Source organism: Microcaecilia unicolor, chromosome 1 (genome assembly GCF_901765095.1).
Source record: "Microcaecilia unicolor chromosome 1, aMicUni1.1, whole genome shotgun sequence".
NCBI classification, from domain to species: Eukaryota; Metazoa; Chordata; class Amphibia; order Gymnophiona; family Siphonopidae; genus Microcaecilia; species Microcaecilia unicolor.
This window is the reverse complement of record NC_044031.1, coordinates 24,609,142-24,627,582: the sequence shown is the minus strand read 5'-3', so window position 1 is coordinate 24,627,582 and position 18,441 is coordinate 24,609,142. Positions and strand designations below refer to the sequence as shown.

Below are 18,441 nucleotides of genomic sequence, written 5' to 3'. Positions count from 1 at the left end.
AGGAACTGAGTTCGATTCCCACTTCAGGCACAGGCAGCTCCTTGTGACTCTGGGCAAGTCACTTAACCCTCCATTTCCCCATGTAAGCCAAATTGAGCCTGCCATGAGTGGGAAAGCGCAGGGTACAAATGTAACAAAAATAAAATAGATACTATTGGAGATTCTACATGGAATGTTGCTACTATTGGAGATTCTACAGAAACAGAAGCCTGCGCGATCTGCAAGGACCGACTTCTACATGGAATGTTGCTAGTGGAATAGCAACATTCCATGTAGAATCTGAAATAGTAGCAACAGTGGAGGAGTGGCCTAGTGGTTAGGGTGGTGGACTTTGGTGGACTCCATGTAGAAGGCTGCGCAGGCTTCTGTTTCTGTGAGTCTGACGTCCTGCACATACAGTGGTGGAAATAAGTATTTGATCCCTTGCTGATTTTGTAAGTTTGCCCACTGACAAAGACATGAGCAGCCCATAATTGAAGGGTAGGTTATTGGTAACAGTGAGAGATAGCACATCACAAATTAAATCCGGAAATTCACATTGTGGAAAGTATATGAATTTATTTGCATTCTGCAGAGGGAAATAAGTATTTGATCCCCCACCAACCAGTAAGAGATCTGGCCCCTACAGACCAGGTAGATGCTCCAAATCAACTCGTTACCTGCATGACAGACAGCTGTCGGCAATGGTCACCTGTATGAAAGACACCTGTCCACAGACTCAGTGAATCAGTCAGACTCTAACCTCTACAAAATGGCCAAGAGCAAGGAGCTGTCTAAGGATGTCAGGGACAAGATCATACACCTGCACAAGGCTGGAATGGGCTACAAAACCATCAGTAAGACGCTGGGCGAGAAGGAGACAACTGTTGGTGCCATAGTAAGAAAATGGAAGAAGTACAAAATGACTGTCAATCGACAAAGATCTGGGGCTCCACGCAAAATCTCACCTCGTGGGGTATCCTTGATCATGAGGAAGGTTAGAAATCAGCCTACAACTACAAGGGGGGAACTTGTCAATGATCTCAAGGCAGCTGGGACCACTGTCACCACGAAAACCATTGGTAACACATTACGACATAACGGATTGCAATCCTGCAGTGCCCGCAAGGTCCCCCTGCTCCGGAAGGCACATGTGACGGCCCGTCTGAAGTTTGCCAGTGAACACCTGGATGATGCCGAGAGTGATTGGGAGAAGGTGCTGTGGTCAGATGAGACAAAAATTGAGCTCTTTGGCATGAACTCAACTCGCCGTGTTTGGAGGAAGAGAAATGCTGCCTATGACCCAAAGAACACCGTCCCCACTGTCAAGCATGGAGGTGGAAATGTTATGTTTTGGGGGTGTTTCTCTGCTAAGGGCACAGGACTACTTCACCGCATCAATGGGAGAATGGATGGGGCCATGTACCGTACAATTCTGAGTGACAACCTCCTTCCCTCCGCCAGGGCCTTAAAAATGGGTCGTGGCTGGGTCTTCCAGCACGACAATGACCCAAAACATACAGCCAAGGCAACAAAGGAGTGGCTCAGGAAGAAGCACATTAGGGTCATGGAGTGGCCTAGCCAGTCACCAGACCTTAATCCCATTGAAAACTTATGGAGGGAGCTGAAGCTGCGAGTTGCCAAGCGACAGCCCAGAACTCTTAATGATTTAGAGATGATCTGCAAAGAGGAGTGGACCAAAATTCCTCCTGACATGTGTGCAAACCTCATCATCAACTACAGAAGACGTCTGACCGCTGTGCTTGCCAACAAGGGTTTTGCCACCAAGTATTAGGTCTTGTTTGCCAGAGGGATTAAATACTTATTTCCCTCTGCAGAATGCAAATAAATTCATATACTTTCCACAATGTGATTTTCCGGATTTAATTTGTGATGTGCTATCTCTCACTGTTACCAATAACCTACCCTTCAATTATGGGCTGCTCATGTCTTTGTCAGTGGGCAAACTTACAAAATCAGCAAGGGATCAAATACTTATTTCCACCACTGTACGTGCAGGACATCAGACTCACAGAAGCAGAAGCCTGCGCGGCCACATTGGTGATCTGCAAGGGCCGACGTCTAGTGGAATAGCAACATTCCATGTAGAATCTCCAATAGTAGCAACAGTGGAGGAGTGGCCTAGTGGTTAGGGTGGTGGACTTTGGTCCTGGGGAACTGAGGAACTGAGTTGGATTTCCACTTCAGGCACAGGCAGCTCCTTGTGACTCTGGCCAAGTCACTTAACCCTCCATTACCCCACGTAAGCCGCATTGAGCCTGCCATGAGTGGGAAAGCGCAGGGTACAAATGTAACAAAAATAAAATAGATACTATTGGAGATTCTACATGGAATGTTGCTACTATTGGAGATTCTACATGGAATGTTGCTATTCCACTAGCAACATTCCATGTAGAAGGCTGCGCAGGCTTCTGTTTCTGTGAATCTGACGTCCTGCACATACGTGCAGGATGTCAGACTCACAGAAGCAGAAGCCTGCGCGGCCACATTGGTGCAAGGGCCGACTTCTACATGGAATGTTGCTAGTGGAATAGCAACATTCCATGTAGAATCTCAAATAGTAGCAACAGTGGAGAAGTGGCCTAGTGGTTAGGGTGGTGGACTTTGGTCCTGAGGAACTGAGTTCGATTCCCACTTCAGGCACAGGCAGCTCCTTGTGACTCTGGGCAAGTCACTTAACCCTCCATTGCCCCATGTAAGCCGCATTGAGCCTGCCATGAGTGGGAAAGCGCGGGGTACAAATGTAACAAAAAAAATAAATAACAAACCTGGTACATTAAATGCGATAGTTTAAATTGGACCCTTGAAGCTACTGGCAACCAATGAACTTTGGAATAATAGAATGACTGATCAGAACGTTAAAAAAAAAAATCAATCTCAGCACGGTATTCTGAATTGTCCGCAACCTTCGCAGTAATACTTGAGAACAACTTAAATAGATGACATTACAATAATCTACAGAACTCAGCAACAGAGCCTGGACCAGCAACCGAAATCGATGGTTCTGAAAATATTTATGAATACAATGTAATCTGCGCATGAGAAAAAAAACTCCAATGTTTTCTGAAGAACCTTACTAACTTGAAGCTCCAGAGAACCTGTAGAATCTAAACACACCCTTAAAACTCTCACAAAGGGGGAAAAAGAGTAAATCTGATGATTAATAATTTTGCAGTAGTAGCTCAAGGTAAGTTGCATTCAGGTACAGTAGGTACTTTTCTGTCCTGGGAGACTTACAATCTAAACTTGTACCTGAAGCAATGGAGGGTTAAGTAACTCGTCCAAGATCACAAGAAACCACAGTGGGGGATCCTCAAGGGCCAAAGGTAAGACAGATCTGGAAAGATGTATATTTATTTATTTATTGCATTTGTATCCCACATTTTCCCACCTTTTTGCGGGTTCAGTGTGGCTTACAATATGAGTTAAATGTTGGATATACAATTTGTTACAGATTGGTTATGGATTACATTGTGCAGAGTTATGCGAAACAATCGAGGTGTCGTTAAGGAATGTAACAATGGAACACAAACATTGAAACTTTGGAAGGAAACAATGGGAGCTTAGAGGGCGATAAAAAGGCATGAAGACGGGGATCCAAGATGGCCGCGATCTGCTAGGACATCCCATACCTCGTTCCTGAGATGCCGAAGCGAAGAGGAAAAGTAGCGGGTAGAGCTTCCCCGCTCCCGTCTCCTTTGCCGGGTCCAATTGACCGTTTTATGAGGCCGCGGACAATTGTGCAGCATAGCAGCACTCCGCCGATTGGGAACGCCGGCGAACAGGAGAATTTGGCTTCCCCCGGCTTTGAAACAACGCTGAGTCCTGCAGCGCGAACTCCACCTCCCCAACTGCTCGGCGCAAGCTCCTTCCTCTCTGACCCTACAGGGTCCCCCTTGGAACAAGGCACGGGCCCAGAAGAGCGTTGGGGTGAAGCGTCATTTCTAACTGAGGAAGGAATGGAGGGCATTTTGCCCAAAGAACCGCAGCAAAACGAGGGGAGAGAAACTGAGAGACGGAGTGAGGAAAATGAGCAGACTTCAATAAGGTTTGAATTACCTAAGGAACTAGTGGCCAAACCAAAGGAAGTAACTTTAGAAGTATTGTGGGACTTGATGTCTAATTTGGGACAAATTTTCCTTAAACAAACTAACGAACTTTTACCCAGGGTAAAACAGGTAGAAACTGATTTACAAAAAGAGGGAGAAGAGATTAAAGCTTTAAATGAAAAAATTGATCAAAGGATTATGAAAGTTGAAACATTACAAACTACAATTATAAAAGATGTGATAAATCTCAGACAAAAAATGGAGGTTTTTGATAACTTTACTAAGAATTATAATCTGAGATTTGTCAACTTCCCAAGGATACAAACAGTTCTCCCTCTGGATATGCTGAAACGATATTTCCGTGAAGTTTTGAACATTTTGGAAAAGGACATTCCACCCTTTTCCAAAGTCTATTATGTCCCAGAGAGGAACATTAATCCAGATAATTAAAAAACGTTGGATATTTCCCTTTTGCTTGAGACCTCTGATTCCCAATTGGCCCTACATTAGTGGCGTCAGTCGCATTGATTCCTGATAAGAATTGGATCTTCTGCCTTTTTTTCTGTAATAAGGATAAACCTTTTATGGGTTTTAAAATTATGCTATTTCCTGATGTCTCGAAAGAGACAAGACGACGGAGGAAACAATTTTTGCTTCTCAAGCCTGAAGTTTTGCACTTGGAGGGTACCTTTTTTCTTAGATACCCCTGCAAGTGCATAATAAGGCTGGGAGGCAAGAAGTATATGTTTACTGAACCTGCTCATGTGTCATCACTTTTAGCCTCAGTTAAATTGGAGAAGCAACACTAGAAGGTGCACAATTTCTTAGCAGAGATTAATTTCCTTTATTTTCTCCTTTGTTATATTTCTCCCTTAGATTTCCTAAAATCTTGGATCTCCCTTTATGGACTTGAGTGTCTTTGAATTTTGAAAGTGTAATGTTTTAATTGCTCTTTCATTTCTTTATTTTCCTGTGTAAAAGATTTTCTATTTTGATTGACACTTTCCTAAACAAGAAGTTTCTTGTAAATTTTGATTAAACGAATAAATAAATAAATAAAAAGGCATGAAGACGTATGGTATATATCTTTCTGTGAGTAAAGGTATGAGTGATGTGATAATATGGGAATGAGAGTTCAGAGGTGAATGTATGATGCATTAGTGAACAGTAAGTGTGGACTTTTTGTGTTTTGGTTCTTTCCGTAAATTTTTTCAAAGAGATGGGTCTTCAATAATCTGCGGAAGGAAGCTTGCTCGTTGATTGTTCTTAAGTTGCGTGGCAGTGTATTCCAATACTGCGTGCTCATGTGAGAAAAGGTATATTCATGAAGAGAATGAGTAGAGGGGGAGGAGAAAGATTGGACCACTGGGGGAGGGGGAGAAATGTTAGAAAAGGAGGAGCGGGCATAATGGAGACAAACGGAGGGAACAGGCAGCAGGATTCTAGATATGAAGTGGGAAAGAGTGGGGAGATGCTATTGCATTAGCAAAATTCGCCCTTTCCTCTCTGAGCACACCACCCGAACTCTCGTCCACTCTCTCATTACCTCTCGCCTTGACTACTGCAACCTACTCCTCACTGGCCTCCCACTTAGCCATCTATCCCCCCTTCAGTCCATTCAGAACTCGGCTGCACGTCTTATCTTCTGCCTGGACTGATATACTCATATCACCCCTCTCCTCAAGTCACTTCACTGGCTTCTGATCAGATACCGCATACAGTTCAAGCTTCTCCTACTAACCTACAAATGCATTCGATCTGCAGCCCCTCCTTACCTCTCTACCCTCATCTCCCCTTACGTTCCTACTCGTAACCTCCGCTCTCAAGACAAATCCCTCCTTTCAGTACCCTTCTCCACCACCGCCAACTCCAGGCACCGCCCTTTCTGCCTCGCCTCACCCCATGCTTGGAATAAACTCCCTGAGCCCATATGCCAAGCCCCCTCCCTGCCCATCTTCAAATCACTGCTCAAAGCCCACCTCTTCAATGTCGCCTTCGGCACCTAACCACCACACCTATACTCAGAAATCTAGACTACACCAACTTGACATTTTGTCCTTTAGATTGTAAGCTCATCTGAGCAGGGACCGTCCTTCTTTGTTAAATTGTACAGCGCTGTGTAACCCTAGTAGCACTCTAGAAATGTTAAGTAGTAGTACTAGTAGATGCTATGAGGATGTCAAGCCTGGTGCTCTAACCATTTAGCTACTCTTCCACATCCATAGGTACAAGGCCATTACCAGCTAGCAAGATATCTTTGGTAGCACATACCTAACTGCACCAAGGGCCGGATTCTATAAATGGCACTCAAAAATGGGCTCCAGAAAAGATTGTCGCTAAGCGCACATGCCACTTATAGAATCTTGCTTAGGGCCAATTCCCACACCCTAATTTTGGGCACGAGGTTTCATTCTGAAGAGTACAGATCTTCTATACTTTATATCAAAGGCCCTATATTATGGAACAGCTTGCCTATTGAAATTCGGTCCTTGCAGAGTATTGTTCAGTTTACGAGCGAATTAAAAACCCACATGTTACCTTTTATAGATAACCTCACACACCATGGTAGAAGCCTTGTACTTAATAAGCTATGATTGGTCAAAGTAGTAATGAGTGTTTGAGTCTTGTAGTTTACACAGTGTTACCCGCAAGGGGAGGGGGGGAAGAGGGTAGATAAGGGAAGGTGAAGGGCACGATTAGAGGATTTAAGCTTAACCGGGGGGGGGGGAGGGGGGGGGGGTAAAAATTAAACGTTTGAAGATGATGTCAAGTACACTTCAGCGCTGAGGGGTTGACTGCTAGTTATGTGTTTTAGTTGTATCCTGTGCTTCCTATGTACAGACTTTACGTTATTTTGTCTTCAATAAAATCGTTGAAACATACAAACCCACATGTTCATCCAAGCATATGGATCATTAGTTTAATACTGTATTGTGCATTTTTAAGCTGTAATTAGATATGGTTTGTATTAGTTTTATATTATGTATTTTTTGCCTTGCATTGTGATTTTATTTTTTTACTTTGTATGCCATTTTTGTTCCCTGCTTAGAATGATTCAGATACAGTGGGCTAGAAATAGAATTTTATTATTATTATCTTTATTATTATTATTATGCCTGCTGAAACCTGGTGTAAACGCTGGTGCCCAACTTGGATGCACTGACCCGTTATTCTGAAACAACGCGCCCAACCTTTTGGAATGCCCCTGATATGCCCCAGCCCCTCCCATGGCCACACCCCCTTTTGAGTTGCATGCTGTTGGATTTGGGCGCCATGCATCATAGAACAGTGCACAGCCAGATGCGAATGCACAGATCCTAATTGGTGCCAATTAACTTCAATAAATGGTTACTAGTGGACAATTATTGCTTGTTAAAACGGCATGCACATCTGGGCACCATATAGAGAATCTGGCAGCAAGAGACTTACTCTCCCACCTGACACAGTCCTGACACACACAAGGCAAGAGGAACACTGCTGGCTAACAGGAAATACTTTTAAAACAAATAGGAGGAAATACTTTTTCACTCAACGAATAGTTAAGCTCTGGAACTCATCACAGGAGGATGTGGGAACAGTGGTTAGCGTATCTGGGTTTAAAAAAGGTTTGGACAAATTCCTGGAGGAAAAGTCCGTAGTCTGCTGTTGAGACAGACATAGGAAGCAACTGCTTGTCCTGGGATTGGTAGCATGGAATGTTGCTACTCTTTAGGGTTCCAGAATCTTGCTACTCTGAGATTCTTCATGGAATCTTGCTATTCGTTATGATTCCGGAATCTTGTTTCCCTTTGGGGTTCTGGAATGTTGCCACCAATATTTATTTCATTTGTATCCCACATTATCCCACCTATTTGCAGGCTTCTGGGTTTCTGCCAGGTACTTGTGACCTGGCTTGGCCACTGTTGGGAAAACAGGATACTGGGCTAGATGGACCACTGGTCTGACCCAGTATGGCTACTCTTATGTTCCTATGTTCTTAGCCTGATGCTACACCTAACAGTGGATGCTGCTTGAAAACGGGTATGCATATTCAATTCCCCATCGATCGACACACCCATGCAAGTGGCAGATGAAGTTCAATGTTGACAAGTGCAAAGTGATGCATGTGGGTAAGAGGAACCCGAATTATAGCTACGTCTTGCAAGGTTCCGTGTTAGGAGTTACGGATCAAGAAAGGGATCTGGGTGTCGTCGTCGATGATACGCTGAAACCTTCTGCTCAGTGTGCTGCTGCGGCTAGGAAAGCGAATAGAATGTTGGGTGTTATTAGGAAGGGTATGGAGTCCAGGTGTGCGGATGTTATAATGCCGTTGTATCGCTCCATGGTGCGACCGCACCTGGAGTATTGTGTTCAGTACTGGTCTCCGTATCTCAAAAAAGATATAGTAGAATTGGAAAAGGTACAGCGAAGGGCGACGAAAATGATAGTGGGGATGGGACGACTTTCCTATGAAGAGAGGCTGAGAAGGCTAGGGCTTTTCAGCTTGGAGAAGAGACGGCTGAGGGGAGATATGATAGAAGTGTATAAAATAATGAGTGGAATGGATCGGGTGGATGTGAAGCGACTGTTCACGTTATCCAAAAATACTAGGACTATAGGGCATGAGTTGAAGCTACAGTGTGGTAAATTTAAAACGAATCGGAGAAAATTTTTCTTCACCCAACGTGTAATTAGACTCTGGAATTCGTTGCCGGAGAACGTGGTACGGGCGGTTAGCTTGACGGAGTTTAAAAAGGGGTTAGATAGATTCCTAAAGGACAAGTCCATAGACCGCTATTAAATGGACTTGGAAAAATTCCGCATTTTTAGGTATAACTTGTCTGGAATGTTGTTACGTTTGGGGAGCGTGCCAGGTGCCCTTGACCTGGATTGGCCACTGTCGGTGACAGGATGCTGGGCTAGATGGACCTTTGGTCTTTCCCAGTATGGCACTACTTATGTACTTATGTACTTATGCATTAACCACAGACCAAGTGCTTGCGTGACTACAAATTCTTCCTTAGGCTTTCTCACCTGGAAGGTGGATGTTCCAGATATACAGGGGTCACAGGTGTGCAGGGGGTAGCAGGAGTTCCAGTATTCTGTCAGAAAAGAAATGCTTACTGAAGGACCATCATTTGTGCACAAGTGGCTCATGGCCCCATTGACCAGTGGAACCAACGCTGCAAAACTTACGTGTGAAATGATCTGTCACCTGTCGGCACACCTGGATCCCACTCGTAGTGTTTTCCCAGACACCCGCAGGGGCACAGGGAGGATCTTCTTCTCGATCTGGATTAATATCCATTGGGATATGATGCCCGACAGCAATATTATGGTGTATGCAATAGGCAAGCACCAGTGGCGTAGATTTGGCCCTGGACCCTCTTGACCCCCCCTCCTGCCGCCAACCTGCCACCGCCTAACTTTGCTGGTGGGGGACCCCAACCCCCGCCAGCCGAGGTCCTCTACTTCCAGCGCAAGGCTTTGTTCTGTTTCTGTGAGTCTGACGTCCTGCATGTACAACATGCCGTACCCAACCCTTGCCGGAAGTAGAGGACCTCGGCTGGCGGGGGTTGGGCAACGCGGCTGCTGGTTGATCTGCAAGGCTTCGTTCTGTTTCTGTGAGTCTGACGTCCTGCATGTTGTACATGCAGGACATCAGACTCATAGGAACAAAACGAAGCCAGAGGACCTCGGCTGGCGGGGGTTGGGGTCTCCCACCATCAAAGGTAGGCGACGGTGACGGCGGGAGTCGAGAGGGTTGTCGGCATTGGGGGGGGGGGGGGTCAAAGTTGGTGGTGGTAGCGGCGTCGGGCTGGAGGCTAAATGTGCCCCTCACCTCGGGCTCTGGACCCCCCCTCCCGCCAAAGTCTGGCTACGCCCCTGGCAGGCATGATCTCAGCAATAGTCTCGGGGTTACGCTGTAAGGCACCATTTGTCTTATCCAGACACCTGAAATGATGTTTTAGAATATCAATGATGCGTTTGATGTCATAGCGAGTAGATGCATGAACTTTATTGCCCCAGGCACAAATAAGTACCTGTATAAACTATGTAAACCACTTTGAATGTAGTTGCAAAAATCGCAGAAAGGTGGTAAATCAAGTCCCAGTTCCCTTATTGTACCACCTCTCTACAGGTGTCATCAGGTGATGCACAGGAGTGAGCAGCCATCTGTGACAGCCATATCCTGAGCCAGCTAGGAATGATGGCAGACTAAAGTTATTGTGATGTGAGGTGGGGAGGGGATTTCTTAGCAGTGCAAAGGTGTTTGAGAGTTAAACATTTGCACGGCTGCATTGGGTGCAAAATGAGACAGCAATAACAGCTCCAGTGTGTGTCTGCCATGAGTGACACCCCGCGGATCCAAAACAGATTGTTGCCATTCATGCATATACATAAACACAAGTCTGTTCACTGACAGCGAGAGCTCCATCACACATCCCAAATACAATGGAGAAGTATACACGTGTGTGTGATATTGAGGGGACATGTACCTACCTAGAAGCCAGCCAGGGTCATACCTGCCTCTTCAAAGTGCTAGAAGATGGCTGAGTGATGCTTGGGAACCTGGCTACCACGCTCAGAATTTGCATATCTGCATCACAGATCACCAGTGCATTCTGGGAATGGAACGGAAGTGCTTAGGGTTCTGACAGAGGTCTTCTCTGTCACTGGGTGAGATAAGCACTGCGCATGTGTAATCAATTGCTCCCATCACATGTGGTAGGCCAGCTATTTTGAAAGCGTTCACTCAGTGCCACACGTGTTAGGAAATGATATGTATTTCCTTACCTGGCGGAGACATCAGGACACGGTGGCAGGCCTCATTCCACCAACTGCGGCCACGGAGGTTTGGAATAAGCCAGAAGCCATACAATGTTGAAAGGGTTGAACTTAGGACCGAAAGTGGTGAACTGGATAAGAAGCTGGTTGACCGACAGGTGGCAGAGGGTGGTGGTAAATGGAATCCGCTCAGAGGAAAGGAAGGTGAGCACTGGAGTTCCTCATGGGTCGGTGCTGGGGCCTATTCTGTTTAATACATTTGTGGGAGATATTGCTGAAGGGTTGGAAGGAAAGGTGTGCCTTTTTGCGGATGACAAGAAAATAGCTAATAGAGTGGATACCCTGGAGGGAGTAGAAATGGTGAGAAGGGATCTCCGAACGTTAGAAGAATGGTCGAGGGTCTGGCAGTTAAAATTTAATTGAAAATCACAACACAACCTCACACCGGCTGTGTAAATATCATGTAGGACACACCCACCTATAGGAAATCTAATTAGTCTAATGAGTTTTATTAGATGGAGAAAAAAGCTTCAGTGTCGCCAGCCCAACACAGCAGGCTATAAGGCGTAGGCTCGGCGTGCCATCATATAGCTTCAAAAAAAAACTCCATCAATTACTATTAATTCAATCCACTCAGATGATTTATTTCAACTCTTCTTATTAACTAACAATTGTGTGTGTCTCCACAATTCTGTAGGTCAGTTACTTATATACTCCCGATACGATTATAAAGTTCTATTGTATGAGATAAAACGGGGGACACCGCTAGAAATCACTTAGCTTCATCAAAACGCTGTAGTGTTCTGCTCATTTCGGTGCTCTCCGCTCCTCAACCCGACAGGGAGCCCCCGTTTCGCTAATGCTGCGTCAGGGGTTTTACTTCTATCTCTTGTTGGCTTCTACAATACGAGGAAATAAACTGATTCGACGTTACCAGGTGGCATGAAGAAATGCTGCATGCATACAGTCTGCATCTCCCCAAACGCTCTACAAACCTTTTTTTTTTTTTTAAATTTGAAAATTTTTATTAAACACAACTTAAAGAATACAGTAGAAGGCAATGCAGCCTTCAGACTTCTGAAATACATCAAACAGTTGAGTTACATCTCAATCTACAACCATAAGTTTTAATGGTTTTCTCCCGATCCTCCCCCCTCCCACTCCTACCCCCCCCCCCTACTCATTACATTCCACTGCATGGTTAGATCCCCTGTTCTGGCAATGCATTAATCCATAGTCTCTCCAAATGTGTCCACTCTTTAGCATCAGGTTTGTATCTGCCCATTCTCCTATCAGTCAGTTGCTCCAGGCCCACAATGCTCCTGATTCTCATCTTCCAGGTTGCAATAGTGGGGCCAATTCTCTGTTTCCAGTGTGCCGCAATTTCCAACTTTGCGGCTGCTAACCCCAGAGTCTTTTAAGCCGCCTTTGCCATTTCTGGCCCCGTTTATTTCCCCATCCTAATAAGCACCATTTTGGCTCTGCTGGGAATTGTGTGTCCAGAATGCGTGTTAAATGCATGGTAACATCCACCCAGAAGGTCTGGATAGAAGGACATTCCCACCATACATGCAAAAAACTACCTGTCCCAGCATTACACCGCCAGCATTGATTGGATACCATGGGGTATATTCGTTTTAACCTGTCCGGCGTGTAATACCATCTACTTAAAACTTTGTAGGCATTTTCTTTAATTAATACACAGATAGATGCTTTTTTCACCTCCATACACACCCTTTCCCATTCCTTCACACTCATTTCAATATTTAGATCTCGCTCCCACACAGACATATAGGGTAATTTCTTCATATTATCTCCCCTAATATACCTATAGAGTCTGGATATACCCTTCCTCCCTCCCTCCAAGGTTTCCCATATGTTTTCCAATATCTCTCGTTCCCGCTCTACAAACCTTTTAATGTACTGAGCTCCACTGAATGGCATGACCCACTTGTAAGGATTTATATTCTGCTATCCACAGAGAACAACTGTTACAGGTAAGTAAACTTGACTTTACTCAGCTGTATTATGTACCATCTCTTCTTACACTGTACAGCATTCTTTCTTTTCAACATTCTAAATATTCCCCTTACTCTGTTCAATATTTATTACCCACGAAGCCAACACCAACAGACGGTGATCTCTCCACAGGAGACCCGATGTTTACGGAATAGGTTGCCTAGCAGCACTTTGATGCGATTTCTCAGTTAGCAGAAGGCTAACTGGGTTTTATTCATTCTGCAAGATTATTTCTTTATTGGAGATTTGTAGACCCCTGACGCAGGCCTTTACGGCCAAAACACGACTCGTGTCGGGTCAGTCCTATTAATTTGAAATAAAGACCTTGTTTAGGAAAACACCATCTGTGAGAGGACTTTTTTGGATCCACTGTGTGTGTGCGTGCAATATTTATTACCCACAGGTACTGTCTAACATCTCCTATTTCTCTGTACAGTACGTAATATTACTTACTTGGGTATAAGTGAGTAACTTCTCTCTCTCCTGACTCCTGGGGATCCTGGACATATGACTCTTCCTCTTGTTTAATATTTGATAATATTTCAGGATTGATCTTTTCATAACCTGTTTCCAGGAAGAAATGCAAATTCAGCTAACCTTCTCTTACATTCACAGAAAGCACATCCACTTTTAGGGGAGCAGCATATAACACTGATTGTTACATTTGTACCCCGCGCTTTCCCACTCATGGCAGGCTCAATGCGGCTTACATGGGGCAATGGAGGGTTAAGTGACTTGCCCAGAGTCACAAGGAGCTGCCTGTGCCTGAAGTGGGAATCGAACTCAGTTCCTCAGGACCAAAGTCCACCACCCTAACCACTAGGCCACTCCTCCACTGTTGCTACTATTTGAGATTCTACATGGAATGTTGCTATTCCACTAGAAGTCGGCCCTTGCAGATCACCAATGTGGCCGCGCAGGCTTCTGCTTCTGTGAGTCTGACGTCCTGCACATATGTGCAGGACGTCAGACTCACAGAAACAGAAGCCTGTGCAGCCTTCTACATGGAATGTTGCTAGTGGAATAGCAACATTCCATATATATATATATATATATATATATATATATCCTATATAATAATTTGCACTCCCAACGTTCTATGTCTGGATGCCTGGGTTTGTAACATCCATAACCACTGATTGCCCCGCCCTCGCGTCAAAACGTAATGATGTCAGAGGGCGGAACAGTGAGAGGGAAGAGAAGCCAGCACCAGCCAGCCAGAGAGCATTCAGGAGAGAATTACGAGGGGAGGGAGAGAGGGAGGGAGGGGGCAGTAGAGAGAATCGCAGGACATCGAGGAGAGGGAGGGAGGAAGAGGAGGGCAGGGCAGAGGAGAATTGATGGACATGGATGGGATGGGAGGACAGTAGAGGAGAGAATCGCGGGACACGGATGGAAGGGCAGGGAAGAGGAAAACCGCTGGACATGGAGGGGAGGGCAGGGGAGAGAGAGAAAAAAAGCTTACATGACAGCTTTCCTATGGCCCGTGTCATTGTTGAGGAAACGGCCATGGTTCCATTAGTATATATACAGTGGGGGAAATAAGTATTTGATCCCTTGCTGATTTTGTAAGTTTGCCCACTGACAAAGACATGAGCAGCCCATAATTGAAGGGTAGGTTATTGGTAACAGTGAGAGATAGCACATCACAAATTAAATCCGGAAAATCACATTGTGGAAAGTATATGAATTTATTTGCATTCTGCAGAGGGAAATAAGTATTTAATCCCTCTGGCAAACAAGACCTAATACTTGGTGGCAAAACCCTTGTTGGCAAGCACAGCGGTCAGACGTCTTCTGTAGTTGATGATGAGGTTTGCACACATGTCAGGAGGAATTTTGGTCCACTCCTCTTTGCAGATCATCTCTAAATCATTAAGAGTTCTGGGCTGTCGCTTGGCAACTCGCAGCTTCAGCTCCCTCCATAAGTTTTCAATGGGATTAAGGTCTGGTGACTGGCTAGGCCACTCCATGACCCTAATGTGCTTCTTCCTGAGCCACTCCTTTGTTGCCTTGGCTGTATGTTTTGGGTCATTGTCGTGCTGGAAGACCCAGCCACGACCCATTTTTAAGGCCCTGGCGGAGGGAAGGAGGTTGTCACTCAGAATTGTACGGTACATGGCCCCATCCATTCTCCCATTGATGCGGTGAAGTAGTCCTGTGCCCTTAGCAGAGAAACACCCCCAAAACATAACATTTCCACCTTCATGCTTGACAGTGGGGACGGTGTTCTTTGGGTCATAGGCAGCATTTCTCTTCCTCCAAACACGGCGAGTTGAGTTCATGCCAAAGAGCTCAATTTTTGTCTCATCTGACCACAGCACCTTCTCCCAATCACTCTCGGCATCATCCAGGTGTTCACTGGCAAACTTCAGACGGGCCGTCACATGTGCCTTCCGGAGCAGGGGGACCTTGCGGGCACTGCAGGATTGCAATCCATTATGTCGTAATGTGTTACCAATGGTTTTCGTGGTGACAGTGGTCCCAGCTGCCTTGAGATCATTGACAAGTTCCCCCCTTGTAGTTGTAGGCTGGGTTTCTAACCTTCCTCATGATCAAGGATACCCCACGAGGTGAGATTTTGCGTGGAGCCCCAGATCTTTGTCGATTGACAGTCATTTTGTACTTCTTCCATTTTCTTACTATGGCACCAACAGTTGTCTCCTTCTCGCCCAGCGTCTTACTGATGGTTTTGTAGCCCATTCCAGCCTTGTGCAGGTGTATGATCTTGTCCCTGACATCCTTAGACAGCTCCTTGCTCTTGGCCATTTTGTAGAGGTTAGAGTCTGACTGATTCACTGAGTCTGTGGACAGGTGTCTTTCATACAGGTGACCATTGCCGACAGCTGTCTGTCATGCAGGTAACGAGTTGATTTGGAGCATCTACCTGGTCTGTAGGGGCCAGATCTCTTACTGGTTGGTGGGGGATCAAATACTTATTTCCCTCTGCAGAATGCAAATAAATTCATATACTTTCCACAATGTGATTTTCCGGATTTAATTTGTGATGTGCTATCTCTCACTGTTACCAATAACCTACCCTTCAATTATGGGCTGCTCATGTCTTTGTCAGTGGGCAAACTTACAAAATCAGCAAGGGATCAAATACTTATTTCCCCCACTGTATAACACCCTACTCGCCAGACAGATTCTGACATAGAATACTAGTGTAAGTTGCCATTGGTTCGCCCATGTTTAGGTGTGTGTTCCTATGCCATGTCAGCCAAGTGGCGAGGCCTAATTTATAATAGTCTATGAAGTGCTTGTGGAACTGGGAGACCCATCCACGGCCCCCTTTGTAGTTAGGCAGTACCTTGTAGAATAATGCCTAGTGCACATTGAGGTCTTTTTACTAAGCCGCATTACAGACTAAGCGCACCTAATACAGCTTCAAATGGCGGACACAACAGCGAAGATGACTCCAAAATCAGCAGACGATGCTCCAGGTGCTCAAAATGTTTACTGTAAAGCAAAGGAGACTCGACACAGCTGTGTTTTGGCCAATGAGGCCTGCCTCAGGAGGCTCTTAAATTGCACTGAATGTCCACTTGAAATAATGTTTGTAGTCAGCGAAAAGAAAACGAAAAGCAAACAGGGCGCTCCGTGCAACCAGATCCTGAGCATTTCCGCTGCTCTCTCACTGGTTTGCAGCCCTGTTGCCAGAACTAGAAAAGGATTTGCCTCTGATTTAAAGGGGCAGCAACACGTAGGACACACAGGGTGGTCTTACGTTTCTTCATCCCTGACCTTCTCACTGTCATCTTAAGATAGAGATCGGGGCTGAGAGAGTTTCCTGTTCATAGCTGGAAGTTTCTGGTGTGGTAGTGGTGGTCCAGAAAAAAATATTCCCGGTTACTTTTAATAAATCAGATGCTTTGTCTGCTAAATATACACATAATGCAATCCTTACCTAGCGAGATCAGAGTCTGATAATTCTCCTTCATCACCTCCCTGTAAAGCTCCTTCTGCCCTTCATCTAAATACTCCCACTCCTCCTGGGAGAAAGAGACAGTGATGTCCTCAAATGTTACCCGCACCTGAAACACAAACCAAAAAACACATAAAAAAAAATAAAAACAAACAAACAAAAAACCCCTTTAATAGAGGCTCAAGTGTTTTCAGTGCTGTGACTTTCTATGTCAGTTAAGTACTGGGGTCCTGTTGGTATATTAAGAGGCATATTTTCAAAGCACTTAGCCTCCCAAAGTTCCATAGAAACCTATGGAACTTAGCCTCCCAAAGTGCTTTGAAAATATGCCTCTAAGTATATTAAAGGTTGTTGTTTTTTTTAATGTAATGACAGGTGTTAGTATCAGAGACAAATGATTAAGAAGTTTAAGAGAGCTGCAGATCTGGAATGGCTGTGCGTCATAAGAGATCTCACAGCCTATGCAACAGTTACATAGTAACATAGTAGATGACGGCAGAAAAAGACCTGCATGGTCCATCTAGTCTGCCCAAGATAAACTCATATCTTGAATTTGTACCTGTCCTTTTCAGGGCACAGACCGTATAAGTCTGCCCAGCAGTATTTCCCGCCTCCCAACCACCAGTCCCGTCTCCCATCACCGGCTCTGGTACAGACCGTATAAGTCTGCCCTCCCCTATCCTAGTCTCCCAACCACCAACCCCTCTTCCCCCCACCTGCTCCGCCACCCAATTTCGGCTAAGCTTCTGAGGATCCATTCCTGCTGCACAGGATTCCTTTATGCACATCCCACGCATGTTTGAATTCCGTTACCGTTTTCATCTCCACCACCTCCCGCGGGAGGGCATTCCAAGCATCCACCACCCTCTCCGTGAAAAAATACTTCCTGATGCCTCTGTTCTAACCTTGGTATTCTATAGACAAATATTAAATATATACAAAAATAAAAATGTTTTTTTTGTGTGAAATTAATAATTAATACATTGATTACCTGTAACTAGTTAATTTGTATGAGATATTTAGTCTTGGTTGCCCAGTTGAAGAAGCACAATTAATAGCACCATTCCACGTTACCAATCCCAGGGCAAGCAGTGGCTTTCCCTATGTTCATTTCAATAACAGACCATGGACTTTTCCTCCAGGAACTTGTCCAAACTTCTTTTAAACCCGGATACACTAACCACTGTTACCACATCCTCCGGCAACAAGTTCCAGAGCTTAATTATTCGCTGAGTACAAAAATATTTCCTCCTGTTCATTTTAACAGTGCATTGTGCTTCAGATATAGAACATTGGAATTATACTTAGGGGGGGGGGGAAGAGGTTAGCATTTGTTAAGGTGGAGGGGAACACTTTAAAACTTGTATTGTAAAACATTAAAACTGAAGGTTCATATTGCTAAGGTAAATATAGAGTATTTATTGTTTAATTGTAGAGCACTGCTTCATATGATATCTTTCTAAGGTGTAAATCATTGCTTGTTGATTGTACTTTTGCAGCTCTGAGTTGTTCTGCAACATTTGACTGTTTAACTTAAAAATAAAGACCTTCATTTAAAAAAAAAAAAAAAAAAAGGAATACAGGCACTACATACATAATATAAATGCCAGAGAATGTGGTAAAGGCGGTTAGCTTAGCAGAGTTTAAAAAAGGTTTGGACAGCTTCCTAAAGGAAAA

General features: G+C 44.8%; 3 protein-coding genes across 5 annotated transcripts in view; 1 reads left to right on the top strand and 2 right to left on the bottom strand.

Moving 5' to 3' along the window:
- LOC115463370 (gastrula zinc finger protein XlCGF26.1-like) overlaps window positions 1–18,441 on the top strand; it is a 952,960-nt gene that overhangs the window by 51,448 nt on the left and 883,071 nt on the right. The gene's annotated exons all lie outside the window — the stretch shown is intronic.
- Window positions 1–18,441, bottom strand: part of LOC115463343 (oocyte zinc finger protein XlCOF6-like) — a 389,691-nt gene that overhangs the window by 151,395 nt on the left and 219,855 nt on the right. The window lies entirely within an intron of this gene.
- The window catches only part of LOC115463465 (gastrula zinc finger protein XlCGF57.1-like), a 30,574-nt gene that overhangs the window by 8,408 nt on the left and 3,725 nt on the right, over window positions 1–18,441 (bottom strand). For all 3 annotated transcript variants that reach the window (XM_030194006.1, XM_030193987.1, XM_030193997.1), the window contains exons 2-3: window positions 16,747–16,873; window positions 13,290–13,400 (exon numbers count right to left, since the gene is read on the bottom strand). In XM_030194006.1, the coding sequence (XP_030049866.1) occupies window positions 13,290–13,400; window positions 16,747–16,780 (145 nt within the window). In that variant the 5' untranslated portion in view covers window positions 16,781–16,873. The remainder of the gene's footprint in view (window positions 1–13,289; window positions 13,401–16,746; window positions 16,874–18,441) is intronic.